The sequence below is a fragment of the Pollachius pollachius genome (assembly GCF_949987615.1).
Source record: "Pollachius pollachius genome assembly, chromosome: 1".
In the NCBI taxonomy this organism is placed as follows: domain Eukaryota; kingdom Metazoa; phylum Chordata; class Actinopteri; order Gadiformes; family Gadidae; genus Pollachius; species Pollachius pollachius.
This window is the reverse complement of record NC_136934.1, coordinates 31,838,318-31,853,317: the sequence shown is the minus strand read 5'-3', so window position 1 is coordinate 31,853,317 and position 15,000 is coordinate 31,838,318. Positions and strand designations below refer to the sequence as shown.

Sequence of the window (15,000 nt, the reverse complement as noted above, 5' to 3'; positions counted from 1 at the left end):
ACATCCAGCCCTGCCTTCTGCAGTGTGCTGCAGAAGGCAGCAGCTCCAGCACGCACGCCTTCTGCCCGGCCTGCCACAGCCAACAAGACCTGGAATGTATGCTCCAGTGTGCTCCACTCGGACCACCGGCACAAACCCTCTACCAAAGGCCTCTGCTCTCTGTGACCTGGCTGACACAACCTCTCTCTCTCTCTCTCTCTCTCTCTCTCTCTCTCTCTCTCTCTCTCTCTCCCTCTCCCTCACTCTCTCCCTCCCTCTCTCTCTCTCTCTCTCTCTCTCTCTCTCTCTCTCTCTCTCTCTCCTCCCTCTCTCTCTCTCTCCCTCCCTCTGTCCCTCTGTCCCACCGTGCACCCAGGGGCCCCTCAGTCAGCTGTCATCTCTCTGACTAGTCGAGTGATTCTACAGTGTTGGCCCTTCTCTAAAACCCCCCTCTGCTTCATGCTTTGCCTGCTCCCCCCCTCCCCTGTCCTCCCGGTAGCCCTGGCCTGTCCTTGGCAGGTCGAGGGCTCAGACCCTGCACCACGTGGCGGCTGCAGCACCGACGCAAACAGCAGCCCCATCCCGGGCTGGGATGAGTCACTTCGACCTGCAAGGAGGGGAGGCCTGCGTGGTTTCATAGAGGGCAAGGGAGGGGAAGGCACAGCAGTCCTTCAGTGGTGAATTGTGATCTATCAAATCATTGTCAGTCAAGGTTTTAAATTAAGGACGTGTGTCGCCAAAGGCCTTTTTTTTGTAATTACAATTTCTTCCTTTTTATTTTTTGGGTTTGGTTGTTAGGCTACTTGGTTAAATATGTGTGCTGACTAATTTTCTGACCATAGGCGAAATGAGTCCATTAAAATGTCCTTTGAAGCAGGAACAGGCAGAGCCCTTCTGAAAAATATATAAATAGAGATATTTAGTTAAACCCTGAAATAGTTTCAATTTCTTTTTGTATGGGATCAGCATGGTTTTCTCCTCCTCCTCATTCTTTCTTATCATTTGACCTATTCTCAGTGTCTTCCGCTTCCTCCCCAGCCTCGTCCTAGTTCATTTAATGGGTAGTCTCGCTTGCAGACACTCTTTATGTTTCCTCGGCTCATCTCTTTCTTCGTCTTTAGAGCTTCTCCGACGCTAACCTCAGCTCACCTGTCTTCTGGATCTCCTTCCGCTTGGCCGGACCCAGGCTGCTGCGTCTCCCTCCTGCTGCTTTTCCTCACAAACCTCTCCTTCAATAGACCTCATCAGATGCAGCCGGGGAAGACCGGAACCATCTATAATTGTCCCTGCGCTTGTCATGAATGACATGCTATCGTCTACGGATCGTTAGCAGATCTGTATCAATGAGTAAACATTGCTGACCAATCTCTGTAGTCACTTATTGAACTAAGTCCTTGTGATATCCCTTAGAAATCTACGACAGCTTAAATTATGAGTTTTTATCTTGGCCTAATGTGCAAATCAATCATGGATTTGCGGTGGAGAATGATGGCCAACGGAAGAGCCAGTGCAGTGCTCCATCGATGGGGAGCTGCACTGCATGGTAGAATAATGGCGCGTTTCCACCGCAGGGTGCAGGTCGGTTCAGTCCGCAACGGTGCGGCACGGGTCGCGTTCCCACCGCCAAAAGTGGGCGTAATCCGGACTGAGCCGCATTGAGCCTTACTCGCCTCGCAGTACTCCTCCGGTGGGGTACTGAGACGCCTGAAAGGGTGCCGGCATGTTCGAGCTACACACGCCGTCCGACAGAATCGCACTTCCATGCGAAAGGGGGATGATAGCAAACAAACACATAACCCGCCAGGTATTTCTGGCAAAAGCTTCGACTATTGAAGACAATGACACGCAAAAGCTTGCCATCCTTCTTGGACACCCTACGTTGTTGCTCTTTGTTTATTGTGTACGTTCTTCTTTTTCCTTGGATTTATTAGCAGGCTAAACTATGTCGGGCTGCTATGAGATCACGATGCTTACATAGCTGCCGCGGCTATCGCCTTACGGCTTAAACCCCGCCCTACGAAAAGGGTTCTGTCGGCAGTGGAAACGCGAGCCGTAACTGAGCAGGGCTATATCGCGCCCTCACTACTGGGCTGAGGCGTGCTGGGTCCGAAGCGTATCCGCCAGTGGAAAAGCACAATAATGAAACTTAGATTCCAGGGGATACTGTTGTGTCGTGCATACTTAGTCATAATCTTGGCCCTTGACAGAAATCTGACACCTAACAACGTCACCTTAATTCTCTCTTTATTGCATTGCTTTCATACCTGTCATATGGCGGTGGGTGAAAAGCGGTCCAGATAAACAGGCCCATCATAACTAATGGACGCTGTATGGTTAAGGGGTTTGCAAAACAAACCATTTTGCACAAACAGAGATTATGCATAGACCACTGAGCAGGCACATTTCATGAACAAGTGTAATGTTACTTAGTCAAACAAAGAAAACTAAATCATTCCTGACACACACACACACACACACACACACACACGCAAAAACCCACAGGGAGAAGGCAAGGGACTCTCTCTCTCACTCTCTCTCTCCCTCTCTCTCTCTCTCCGTCTCTCTCTCCTTATCTAACCCTCTCTCCTGCTTGCTGAGCCTACCAATCACCCCATCGCTGTGTGTCATGGGGGTTTCTCTGCATGCACTCATGTGTCTAGACTTGATTCACCATCAACCTGCTTCTGTCATCTGCTGCTGACATCTCTGGTCCCGCCCATGTGTCAATCATTCACACACCCCGTCAGCCACTGCAACGTCATGAAAGCATCGAGGCAACCATTGGCTGTTGCTGCGCATGCTTGCTTATGTGTTTGTGTGTGCGTGTGTGTGTGCGTCAGTGTGTATGTGTGTGTGTGTGTGTGTGTGTGTGTGTGTGTGGTTGTGTGTGTGTGTGTGTGTGTGTGTGTGTGTGCGTGTTTGTGTGTGTGTGTGTGTGTGTGTGTGTGTGTGTGTGTGTGTGTGTTAATTGATGTCCTCTTTATCTAACTTTGGCCTTATATAGCATTTATTTGCATATTATCCACACTCAAAATGCATCCTTTTCACTGCAGGCTGGTTTGGTTTAGTGAACAGGAGAAGGCTGTATTAGCAAATAGGCTATTTTCAGTGTAATAATTATGATGCCTTAGTTCACTCTTCATTTCTTTAGTCGTTTCACAGGCACTTTTACCCTACTGACTAATAGTGAATTCAGATCCACAATAGGCAGTAATATGCAGTTAACTCAAGAATACCTACAGGTAGGCTTCAGACATTTGGGATCAGCCCTCCTGCCTTCTGGCTGAGTGGAATATCTTAGCCATGATATTATCGTGTCTCCCACATTCACTCTCAACTATCCTTCCCCTCCTCGTGCCTCCTCTACTCCTTTTCTATCTCCTCCTATTTCTTCTCTATCTTCTTCGTGTCATTGGCTCCTCCTCCTCCCCTTCCTCTTCTTACGCTTCTCCTCTTCCTCGTCTTCCTCCTTCCAACAATCTCTTCTTTCTCCTCCTCCTCCTCCTCCTCCTCCACCTCCTTCTCCACCTTCTTCTCCACCTACTCCTCCTCCTCCTCCTCCTCCTCCTCCTCCTTCTCCTCCTCCCCCTCCTCCTCCTCCTCCTCCTCCTCCTCCTCCCCCTCCTCCCCCTCCTCCTCCTCCTCCCTCCTCTCCAGATGAGTTCATGTAGCAGCCGTGCTCTGACCATCCTGTCCACGGTGTTCGGGGCATGTGGGCTCCTGCTTGTGGGCGTGGCCGTGTCCACTGACTACTGGCTGATCATGGTGGAGGGCGTCATCCTGCAGCAGAACCAGAGCATGGAGGTGAAGATGGCCCTGCACTCGGGCCTCTGGAGGGTCTGCTTCGTGGCAGGTGAGGGGGACTCTGCGTGGGTGCATGGATGGATGGATGGATGGGGGGATGGATAGATGGATGGGGGGATGGATGGGCTGGCGGATGGATGGGTTGGTGGATGCATAGATTGGTGGATGTATGGATAAGTGGACGAATGGATTGGTGGCTGTATAGATTAGTGGAAGAATGGGTGGGTGGATGTAAGGATTGGTTGGTGACACTATAGGTGACTATGTTGTTTTAATTGATGGACTGAGATGTTTCTCATGTGACTGTATGGACTGTATGGGTGAACCATTTGCCCATTGGTGATGCCTCACTTGAAGCTGATCCGTATGTGATTGTTACTTCTTTAAGAACAGTTAAAAAGCAACATAGCAAACGGATCTTCAAGTTTCAGGACGTGTTCAGTGTCCACACCAATATTATGATATACTACTACACTTTTACGTCTTACAAGTTAACAGAGGTTTTAACATCCTACTGCCTTCAGGAGCGGAGAACGGCCGGTGTGTGGCCTCTGAGTACTTCACCGAGCCAGAGATAGAAATAACCACTGAGAATACTGCAAATATACTCAGTAAGTACCGGAGGAGGCCTTTGTATTTGTGTATTTGTATTATTTATATCATACCATTCTAAACTACATTATACAATACTATATTACACTATCATATTCTACATAATTCATTTAATTTGTAGTATTTATACTTTACTATACTATACTACACTATGATATTCTATATTATTCATTCCATTTTTATTATTCATACTATACTACACTATATTACACTATACTATAGTATACTACACTATACAATACTACACTACACTATACCATACTATACTATACTATTCATTTGTATTATTTATTCTAAAATACACCATGATATTCTTTAATTCCAATGTCCTTACATGCTGTTCTGATGTCCTGTGCAGAGATGGTCCGCACGGCCACACCCTTCCCCATGGTGTCCCTGCTGTTCGTCTTCACGGCGTTTGTCATCAGTAACATCGGACACATCCGGCCCCAGCGCACCATCCTGGCCTTCGTCTCCGGGATCTTCTTCATCCTCTCCGGTGGGGGGCCCCAGCATATAAATATATCACACGTCACATCCACCTCCTCACTGTGATAGACGGCCGCGGCCTCACGTGTCCCTGAGTGCCTCAGGGCAGAGCCTGCTGTCAATGACCGCTACACTGAAGCTTTGTGACGTCAAGGTAGAGAACGGGAGCAGAGAGAGGAAGTGAGCTGTCCACTCTGTGACGGCTAGGTTAAGATGGGTTTAGGTTAGGATGGGGTTATGTTAGGATGGGGTTGGGTTAGGACGGGGTTAGGTTAAGACGGGGTTAGGCTAGGATGGGGTAAGGTTAGGATGGGGTTAGGTTAGGATGGGGTTAGGTCAGGGTTAGGTTAGGATGGGGTTAGGCTAGGACAGGGTTAGGTTAGGACGGGGTTAGTATAGGATGGTGTTAGAATTAGGACAGGGTTAGGATGGGGTTAGGTCAGGGTTAGTTTAGGATGGGCTATCGTTAGGATGGGGTTAGGTTAGGATGGTGTTAGGTTAGTATGGGTAAGGTTAGGATGGGATACAGGATCTCAGTTTAGGATTGGTTTATAGTTCATTTTTCTTTTGAGTTAATGATTTTTATTTTTCGGATTGGATACGCAATGTCCGATGATGGTACATTTGGTCAATCTGAAGACATGTAGTTACCGTTTTTGAACAGAAGATGGCAGCACTGTTGTCAAGTATTGCAAGTAAAGATTAAACTTGAAACCACAGCATAAATGGAGCATTTGGCCTTAAAAAGCGATCATTTCATGAGTATGTTATGTCATTTGTAAAATAAATGTGGTACGTCGGCAAGCTTTAAAGAATAGCTGCAATGACAACATTTACATGCTTCTGACAGATTATGGATGATGTCAAAATAATTGCGTCTGATGAGTTATGAAATGTATATTTGCTCTTTTTGAAAAGTAGTCAATATACATTTTTAAGTATTTTGATGAATTTGACCGATAAATATTCTAGTTGTAAAATATTCTACTGGCCCAGAAACTGTCCTCCAAAAATTCTGCAATCACTGCTCAATGTCCCTCAGTCGTCTCTATTTATAGTCATAAACGCCTTTTCACAAGCCCCCATTTTCCCCTCCTCCTTGATAATCTTCCTCATTTCACTCCATGCATTTTCTCCCTGGCCTGCCAATCAGAGCCATGGTGGTGTAGTCGTGTGTGTCTTCCGTTCCTACAACTATCAGCATGATTGAGGTCTTTAATATTCTAGTTGTGGTTGAGGTCTGGCTGGGTGCTCCATGTTAAGTTTAACGTGACGGAACAGAAGCAAGCTCCCTCAGGGTTTAACACACATGCACATGGTTTAAAACACACACACACACACACACACACACACAAACACACATACACACTCACACACACAAACACACACACACACACACACACACACTTGGTTTAACACACACACACACACAGTTTTTAACACACACACACACATCCACACTCTGGGTTTAACACACACACACACACACACACACACACACACACACACACACACACACACACACACAGGGTTTAAAACACAAACACACAGGGTTTAACACAGACACACACACACACACACACACACAAATGGTTAAACACACACACACACACGCACACACACAGGGTTTAGCACACACAGAGGGTTTAACACCAGTGTGCGAAATACGGTGGGGGGGGGGGGTCTGTTGGGTCTTGACCCTCCCAATTCACCCATGAGACCCCCTGAAAGCCTCAAAACCTAAATTTGAGGGGGGTCTCAAATTTTGTCAAATATATATATATATATATATATATATATATATATATATATATATATCGTCTCACCATGTCCAGTATTCAGAAGATTTATTCTCAAATATGTTATTTTTTGTCAAGGGGAGCCAGCCAGTCCTGCGTGCGTATGCAAATTAGCCATGTTCGCCAAACAGAAGAAAGACGTAATGTTGATAAGTCATACTAAAAACGTCTAGCAAGCAAAACCTAGACCAGAGTGTATCACCCACACAATTTGGGTCTATTCTGACTTAAGGTAAGAGGCTATCTTTTAAATCTTTGCAGTGACTGAATAGTGATGATAGAACTGATTTATGTGCATAAGATGACTGTGTACGACTATGCACGTGCATGTCCTTTCCGGCTTCGGCATACTGCATGGTAATGAAGGCCTTGTGGTTGGTTGTGGTCTTAGTGAAGCAGCCTAGCCTTGGAGTTGGAGTCATTGTTTACGTGCCTGTGAGAGAGAAAGCGTGAGCGAGAGAGAGCGCACCTGCCATGGTGATGTTTTGCTTGTTGTGTGAAATGTTGTCAGCATCCACCGTGGATGGACGAATGTGCTTTGTGTATGTGTTCAATGATGTATCTGTCTGATAGTATTTGCTGTAGATGGATGGTTAAATAATGTCACACAATCGATCATACTGCAGGCTTTCATTTGCAAGTGCACTGATTGTGTGCCAGTCTCCGATAGGCTATACCTCGCCCCTGGCCAATTATTGTTGTGTTTGCATTGTAATGCACAACTTTGCCTCTCCTTGTTACTAAACAACGTGCATTCAAACAACTTTGGCCAATGCAGCCTTCTATGTCAGTACTGACATAGGAGGCTGCATTGGCTAAAGTGTTGCTTTATGAATAGGCTACAATAGCATATCGGATTATCGAAAATTTTTGTGTGCATGTGTATGTTGTCATGTTGGCTATAGACTGATTGCTTGCATCCATGAAATATTATAATGTTATAGGCCTACTGCATATTGAGAAAATTTAGATCGGTATTGCGCAACAATCGGGGGATGGGGCCCCCCCCCCGAATATTGATGGGTATTTCGCACACTGTTTAACACAGAATCACACACAGGGTTTAACACACACCCAGAGACAGGGTCTAACATACACACACCACATGTGCCAGCGTAACAGTTTTTTATGATTGCATGGACACTAAAATCAAAAGTATCCCACAATTATCAAACGATTACACTCAAGAAGCAAAACCTTGGACCCGATGTGCACCACTATAAGCACAATGTCAGCCTCACACTTTTTGCAAAACAATACACACAGAGATTTGCAAAACACTAAACACACTTGCATACATTCGAAACATTCGTATATCAAGATGACACTTCCTTGCAATTCCAAAGCACTGACGACCACACTTATGAGCCAATTGGTTAAACACAGCCATCAGTTACGCAAACACATGCTTGCTTAATTTTAGACACACCAATCAGGTACAAGCACTATACAAATGCAGCAGGTAAGTTCACCTGCCTTTACTGTAACCAAAATGGAAGGAGTCAGAAGAAGATTGAGGGTGAGAGGGGGAATCCACAGAGGAGAAGTGGGAGGTAGAGGAAGAGGAAGAGGCGAGGCTGGTATGTAGAGTTGGAGGAGGAGGTGGAGGAAGAGGAAGACCTGAAGCAGGAGAAGAATGTCCTTGAAGAAGAAGAGGATGGAATTTCTCTCTCTCTCTCTCTCTCTCTCTCTCTCTCTCTCCGTGAGAAATTTCCTTTGATAAAAAAATGTATCAAAGGAAATTCACGCAACAATAGTCGACCATGTCCTGAACCATGGATTGACGCTGAGGGAGGCTGGACTAAGAGTTCAGCCAGATCTTAGCAGATATACAGTGGCATCTGTCATAAGGACGTTTCGACGGCTGTGTACTTCATAAACAGTACTCTAATCACTGAGAAGTATTTGAAGCGTGTTTGTTTCATATGGTGACAAAATATGGTTTTGATAAATTTGAGTGTTTCGTTTTGCAAAGGGTCTGAGGTGTTCTGCTGATTGTGAGTGTGTTTGTGCTAATTATGTGTAGTTTTTTGGAAAAAACTGGCCCTGTTTTGAAAATCGTGCTTAAGCAATTTAAAAAAACTGTAAGCCAACACCTTGTTGCTTATTTAACAAGCAACAAGGTGTTGGTGAAATTCTTCGCAAGTTCTTGGGGATATTTCTCTCGAAATATCTCTTGCTATCTCTCTGTTCTTACCATCCCTTTCTATCCCTCTGTTCATACCATCTCTTTATATCCCTCTGTTCATACCATCTCTTTCTGTCTTTCTGTTCATATCTTTCTGCCTCTCTGTTCATACCATCTCTTTCTGTCCCTCTGTCTCTCTGTTCATACCATCTCTTTCTCTCTAATTGTAATATATTGCCTATCACAAGTTCAAATAAGTGCACAGTATTTTTTGATGAATGTGTGCTTTGTCTTCTGTTCAGCACATCTAATATTTACATCACATCCACTCCTCTGTTTGTTCGAGTTTCATGTTTCAGTCCTGCGCTTCACTTTCTCATATCAATAATGATGTTCCTCAAATCGATAATAATGCAGGTTTACGCTACTACAGCATAGTTTACTTTTTGTATAATTTATTTGTTTTGCAAGTGTGTGTGTGTGAGTGTGTTTGTGTGTCTGCACATGCATGCGTGCATGTGTGGGAGTATGCAGCTGTTTACTTATTTAGATGCAGATGCTCTGTGTCGCGCTACATGACTGACAGCTGCAGGGATGATGTGTCGTTGTGACGCGGATCAGCCCGTCATGTATAAGGGAGGACCACTTTACGGCCCGTTTCACAGAGCTGAAAATATGCATACGCCGTTGAAGGCCCCACATTTTGAATACAGAACTGTGTGGTTTTGATTCTGGACAGCATCAGCTTCAGGTCTTGCACGTGAAGTGAGGCTCGTCTCAGTTCTGAAGCCCTGATTCGGTTTAGTATTCACTGTGTCAATTGTGTGTTTTAATACCCTCCCTCTCTTTGAATCCACATGCCCATGCAAATAACACACACACACACACACACACACACACACACACACACACACACACACACACACACACACACACATAAACACGTCAAGTACCCTCAGCTGACGATGGTATAGTCCAATCAAAGTACATATATATGCACTTTGATAAATAAATCTACAGGGACACCGCAAGTTAAGTTGCTGAACGATAAATAGTTTGCTCATGTGTGGCCTTTGCTGTGTGCTTGTGTGTGTCTGTGTGTGTGTGTGTGTGTGTGCGTGTGTGTGTCTGCGTGTGTATGTGTGTGTGTGTGTCTGTGTGTGCGTGTGTGTGTCTGTGTGTGCGTGTGTGTCTGTGTGCGTGTGCGTGTGTGTGTGTGTCTTTGTGTGTGTGTGTGTGTGTGTCTCTGTGGGCGTGTGCGTGTGTCCCACAGGCCTCAGCCTGGTGGTGGGTCTTGTGCTCTACATCTCCAGCATCAACGACGAGGTGATGAACCGCCCGCGGGAGCCCGAGCAGTTCTTCCACTACCACTATGGCTGGTCCTTTGCCTTCGCTGCCTCCTCCTTCCTCCTCAAGGAGGTCAGTGTGTGTGTGTGAAACCTCCTTTCACACTGCACTCCCCGCCCAACCCGCCCGGTGCTTGTTGTCCACAGACATGTGGCAAACTTTTTCCTTATTTCTCTACTCTTGTCTTATTTCCAGTCCTCCCAGTCCTATTCCCCCCCCCCAATTTATTGTCTTATGTAATTTATACGGGTTGGTTATATATTTTCCTGTTTAAATCTAATTTACCTCGTATTCCTCACGTTCCTTCAACTCTCTCTCTCTCTCTCTCTCTCTCTCTCTCTCTCTCTCTCTCTCTCTCTCTCTCTCTCTCTCTCTCTCTCTCTCTCTCTCTCTCCCTCTCGCTCTCTCTCTCTCCCTCCAGGGGGCCGGGGTCATGTCCGTCTACCTGTTCATGAAGCGCTACGCCGAGGAGGAGATGTACCGCCCCCACCCCGCCCTCTACCGTCCCCGCCTGTCCGACAGCAGCGACTACAGCGGGCAGTTCCTACACCCGGAGTCCTCCTGGCCCCCGCCCAAGAGCAGAGCGCGCAGCGGCTCTGAGGTCTCCAGCGACATCTCCATCCAGCTCAACCAGGCTCATGGTCATGGCGGTGGAGGCGGAGGTCATGGCGGTGGAGGCGGAGGTCATGGCGGTGGAGGCGGAGGTCATGGCGGTGGAGGCGGAGGTCATGGCGGTGAAGGAGGAGGTCATGGCGGTGGAGGTGGAGGTCATGGCGGCGGAAATCATGCAGGTGGAGGTCATGGCGGTGGAGGTCACTCCGGTGGAGGTCAAGCCGGAGGTGGAGGTCATGGCGGTGGAGGTCATGCCGGAGGTGGAGGTCATGCCGGAGGTGGAGGTCATGCCGGAGGTGGAGGTGGTGGTGGGGGGCAGAACTCTGGATCTTCCTCCTACCAGATGCCGTCCCACGCCGCCCACAGCCTGCCCCGCTCCCACTCCTCCCACCCCCCCGCCCAGCCCCTCCCAATGGCCCGGCCCCCCTCCCCCGTGCCACCCCCCCACTACCACGCACACATGCACATGAGCGCCTCCCCATGTTAGGGGGGAGAAGCACACTCCCTCTCCCACCCCCTCGCCCTCCCCATGGACACGTTTGGATTTAGTGCAAGAGGAGGTGGAGTACCGAGGTGGAGGTGGGGTGGTGGACTATATGGGGGTGGGGTGGGGGGGGGGGGGGGGGGGGGTGGAGGGGATGGAGGAGGTGACAGAGGTTGTGATGGTGGAGGAGAATGTGGAATGTTACATTTAAACAGTACCAACTAGACAGGGGGGGGGGGAATGAGAAGGCAATGAGTGGCTGTGTTAGGGGGATCAAGAAAGTAAAGAAAGGATCAGAGGAAGTTAGGGAATTCATTATTAGAAATAAGGGGGAGAAACTGCAGAGTTAGGCGGTGAGAAAGAGGGAAAGAGTTTGTGTGTATATCTGAGTTTGTGTGTGTGTATGTGTGTGTGTGTGTGTGTGTGTGTGCGTCTGTGAGCGTGTGTGTGTGTGTATGTGTGTGAGTGCATGCGTATGCATGCATGTGCGTGCATGCGTGTGTGCGTGAGTGTGTGCGTGCGTCTGTATGTGTGTGTGTCTGTGTGTGAGTGTGTGTGGGACAGAAAGATGCAGTGCGACAGCAGGAACGGGGGGCGGCAGTGTTATTCACTGCAGTGCTGCAGAGGAGAAAAGGGAAGCATTGGTATGCACTCTGAAATGTACTCTGCGAACCACTGTCTCAAAGTGAGAGCAGGGACCGGAGTGTGCACATAGTTTTATACGTTACACAATTCAACATGGTCCATGAAAAAAGACACACCACCCTACAACCTACAAAGGGTGGTGTGCTCCGATACATGACCCAATCCCACCGTCTTTCTTACATCACCAGTACAATTTCATACTTCATAACAATTGTTATCAGTGGAGAATCATTTCAGATTAAATAGAGTTATTATAAATATAAGAATTATATATGTGAATTTCATCATCATTTATATATATACAGTGTATATGTATATATATGTACAGTGTATATGTATGCGTATATATGCATATATATATATATTTATATATATATATGTATTTATATTTATATTGGAGGAACTGTGCTATGTAATATCATATGGAGAATACAACTTTATCTCTTACATATTTGTTAGGGCAAATTATTTCTACCTTGTTGTACATAGTATTGCGTTTGGATTTGTTTGGGGTATTGATGTTAAAATCAACTTATGAATGAAGCTTTGGCACAAATTGACTCGGTCAGATCATGGATTACCTGGTCCGACCCATTCTGCTTTCGATTAAAACACTGCAACAAGCATTCAGCATTCATTCCCCTACTCTGGGTGGACGGCCGCAACTGACTGATCATTGAACAAGTTTAAATATACATTAAACTATATTACCGCATATGGAATTTAGGAATTTACCGCCCTTTAATGGCCACTGACCTGTAGATCTCTCGTCCATGGGCCTGCCATGTTTGATACCTTGTCATGCTCCATTGTCTCCTCACTCACCTGCAGCATGTGCAAACCGCTGGTGCGACACCAATGACTTGGATGGGTGCCTCCAACTCTCCAGGGGGGTCGGTAATTTTCAGTGAAAGGAAAAAAAGTTAACAAAAACAAAAAACAAACGGAGCTAGTCATTTGAAGAATGTCATTTTAATGGATTCACTAGAGAGATTGTTGTGGGACATTTTTAAATTACGCTTATCTGATTTTGTACTTATGTTGAAATCTTATATGATCAAGATATATTATGAAACTGTAGTTACTGATTAAAATACTGTAATATTTTTGGTTCATTTTTCTTTTTTTACAGTTTAGAAAATGGTTCAAAATGGTTGGTACCTTTTTTAATTGCGATGGGTGGATAATAGCATATATTGCACCTGATATGCCCTTTAAAATTGATTATTTCTGAAAGCATTTCTGAACTAGCCTCGCTATTGTATTATTTGTATATAAACAACTGGAAATAAACATAAATCCCCAAGCAATATCATATATTAGGAGATAACATTTTCATGTATAATAAATTTAAGACAATTTGATTTCCAGAAACCAGTCAGTGGTATACATCAGTAAATCTCTTTGAAGATAGTAGTGTGATGCATATGACTTTATTCTACTTTCAAGATGACATTGAAGAAGGTAATGAACTCAGAATCCACCGCAAATACACAATGTATGTGGTTCCTGAATACTCATTAGTAAGAAACGTATCTCAATCTGTTATAAGTTACTAATAAGACAATTAGATAAGGATTCATGAGACTATTTATAGTAGTTAATGATAAACAAATTATATAAAAAAAAGATAATGTTTTATTAACACTTAATAAAGCTTCCGTTCATGATTAGTTCAAGTAGTTAGAAAGCATTAGTTAGGTATTTTGTGTGAGCTAATCTAAAGTTAGCACAATCTTTGCCTTACTAAGCATTTACAAAAAACATAGAGTATAAAGGCTGGAAACGCCTCCAGTACCATTGGAACATTTACCGTCCATTTCTCACATAATTCTCACATTGCATTCTCATCCAAGAGTCTTAACTTTGTAATGTAATTGTAATGTTAATTATAACCAGATGACAGACAGCGTCTCAGTGGAGCTGGGTTCAAGTCTCCCAAGGTTAGTATCGTATGGATGAGCGAATACCTGTGCATATGAATGCAGAGGAGTTGATGGATGGATGGGTGAGTCATAATTATTGATGATTTGTGTTGTTAGATCTGCCATGCATGCATTTACAATTAGTTAGTCCGAAAAATAACATAATTCAATACAGCCATCCTCATCATTCTAATTAACTTATCTAATGCTTTGAATCTGAACTAGTTATTTATGGCAGCATTATTAAGTGTTTACAAAGGATATTAACACTTTGTAAGTAGTTTGTAAATCATTAACTTAGACCAATGCTCAATGCTTTATAAATAATGAATCTTCTAGGAACTCACTATTTACTTCTACTGTGTCCACTGAGGTGGACCACTGCTGGACAGCCTCATAGTTAACAGGTGTGTAGTAAACCTTGTTCTCCAGCCAAACTGTGACTACACATGCTCTCACCCTGCATTGCATGGATGCTAACTAGGCGTTACCCTTATAACCACTACAGCCCAAGAGGGAGTATTGATTCAGCGCATCTGTGTGCGTGTGAGTGTGTGTGTGTGTGTGTGTGTGTGTGTGTGTGTGTGTGTATGTGTGTGTGTGTGTGTGTGTGTGTGTGTGTGTGTGTGTGTGTGTGTGTGTGTGTGTGTGTGTGTGTGTGTGTGTGTGTGTGTGTGTGTGTGTGTGTGTGTGTGTGTGTGTGTGTGTTGAGCAAATGCAATCGTGCATGCATAAGCATGTGTGTGCCTTTCGGACAAAAAGTTCAAAATGACGCCTCACTGTAGACGTGAATTGATATAAATGTATGTAAAGTAGGACTACAGCGTTTTTGTACGTATAATGTCGTTTTCAACGTTTTACGCCGCTTGCCCTCAACTCTAAGCTTTAAAATACGGTGTTCTAATGCTCGCGTCAATAGCGTTTGTCAATTGTGTGAGTGTACATGCGTGCGTGTGTGCGATGTTTTTTATGGGGGCTAAAAGTATCAAAATCTCGTCTCAATTTAGACGTGCATTGAAATAAATGGACATAAAATAGAAAAATAACTACTGAATAATATTTATAGGCCTACACAAAACATAATATTTTACAAGTTGAATTGTAATAAATCAAAATCTCTACAACGATGACGACGTAAAAGTTTTGGATCTGCTTATAAACGCGCGTTCTGATCAT

General features: G+C 45.0%; 1 protein-coding gene across 1 annotated transcript; it reads left to right on the top strand.

Annotated features, from left to right (window-relative positions):
- Positions 1–3,636: 3,636 nt before the first annotated feature.
- Positions 3,637–11,257, top strand: cacng7b (calcium channel, voltage-dependent, gamma subunit 7b; the record flags this gene model as incomplete). The annotated part of the gene is made up of 7 exons (XM_079750168.1): positions 3,637–3,832; positions 4,308–4,394; positions 4,754–4,894; positions 10,085–10,230; positions 10,580–10,792; positions 10,950–11,066; positions 11,114–11,257. The coding sequence occupies 7 exons, from the start codon at positions 3,637–3,639 to the stop codon at positions 11,255–11,257; spliced, it is 1,044 nt and encodes a 347-aa protein (XP_079606294.1).
- Positions 11,258–15,000: the final 3,743 nt, after the last annotated feature.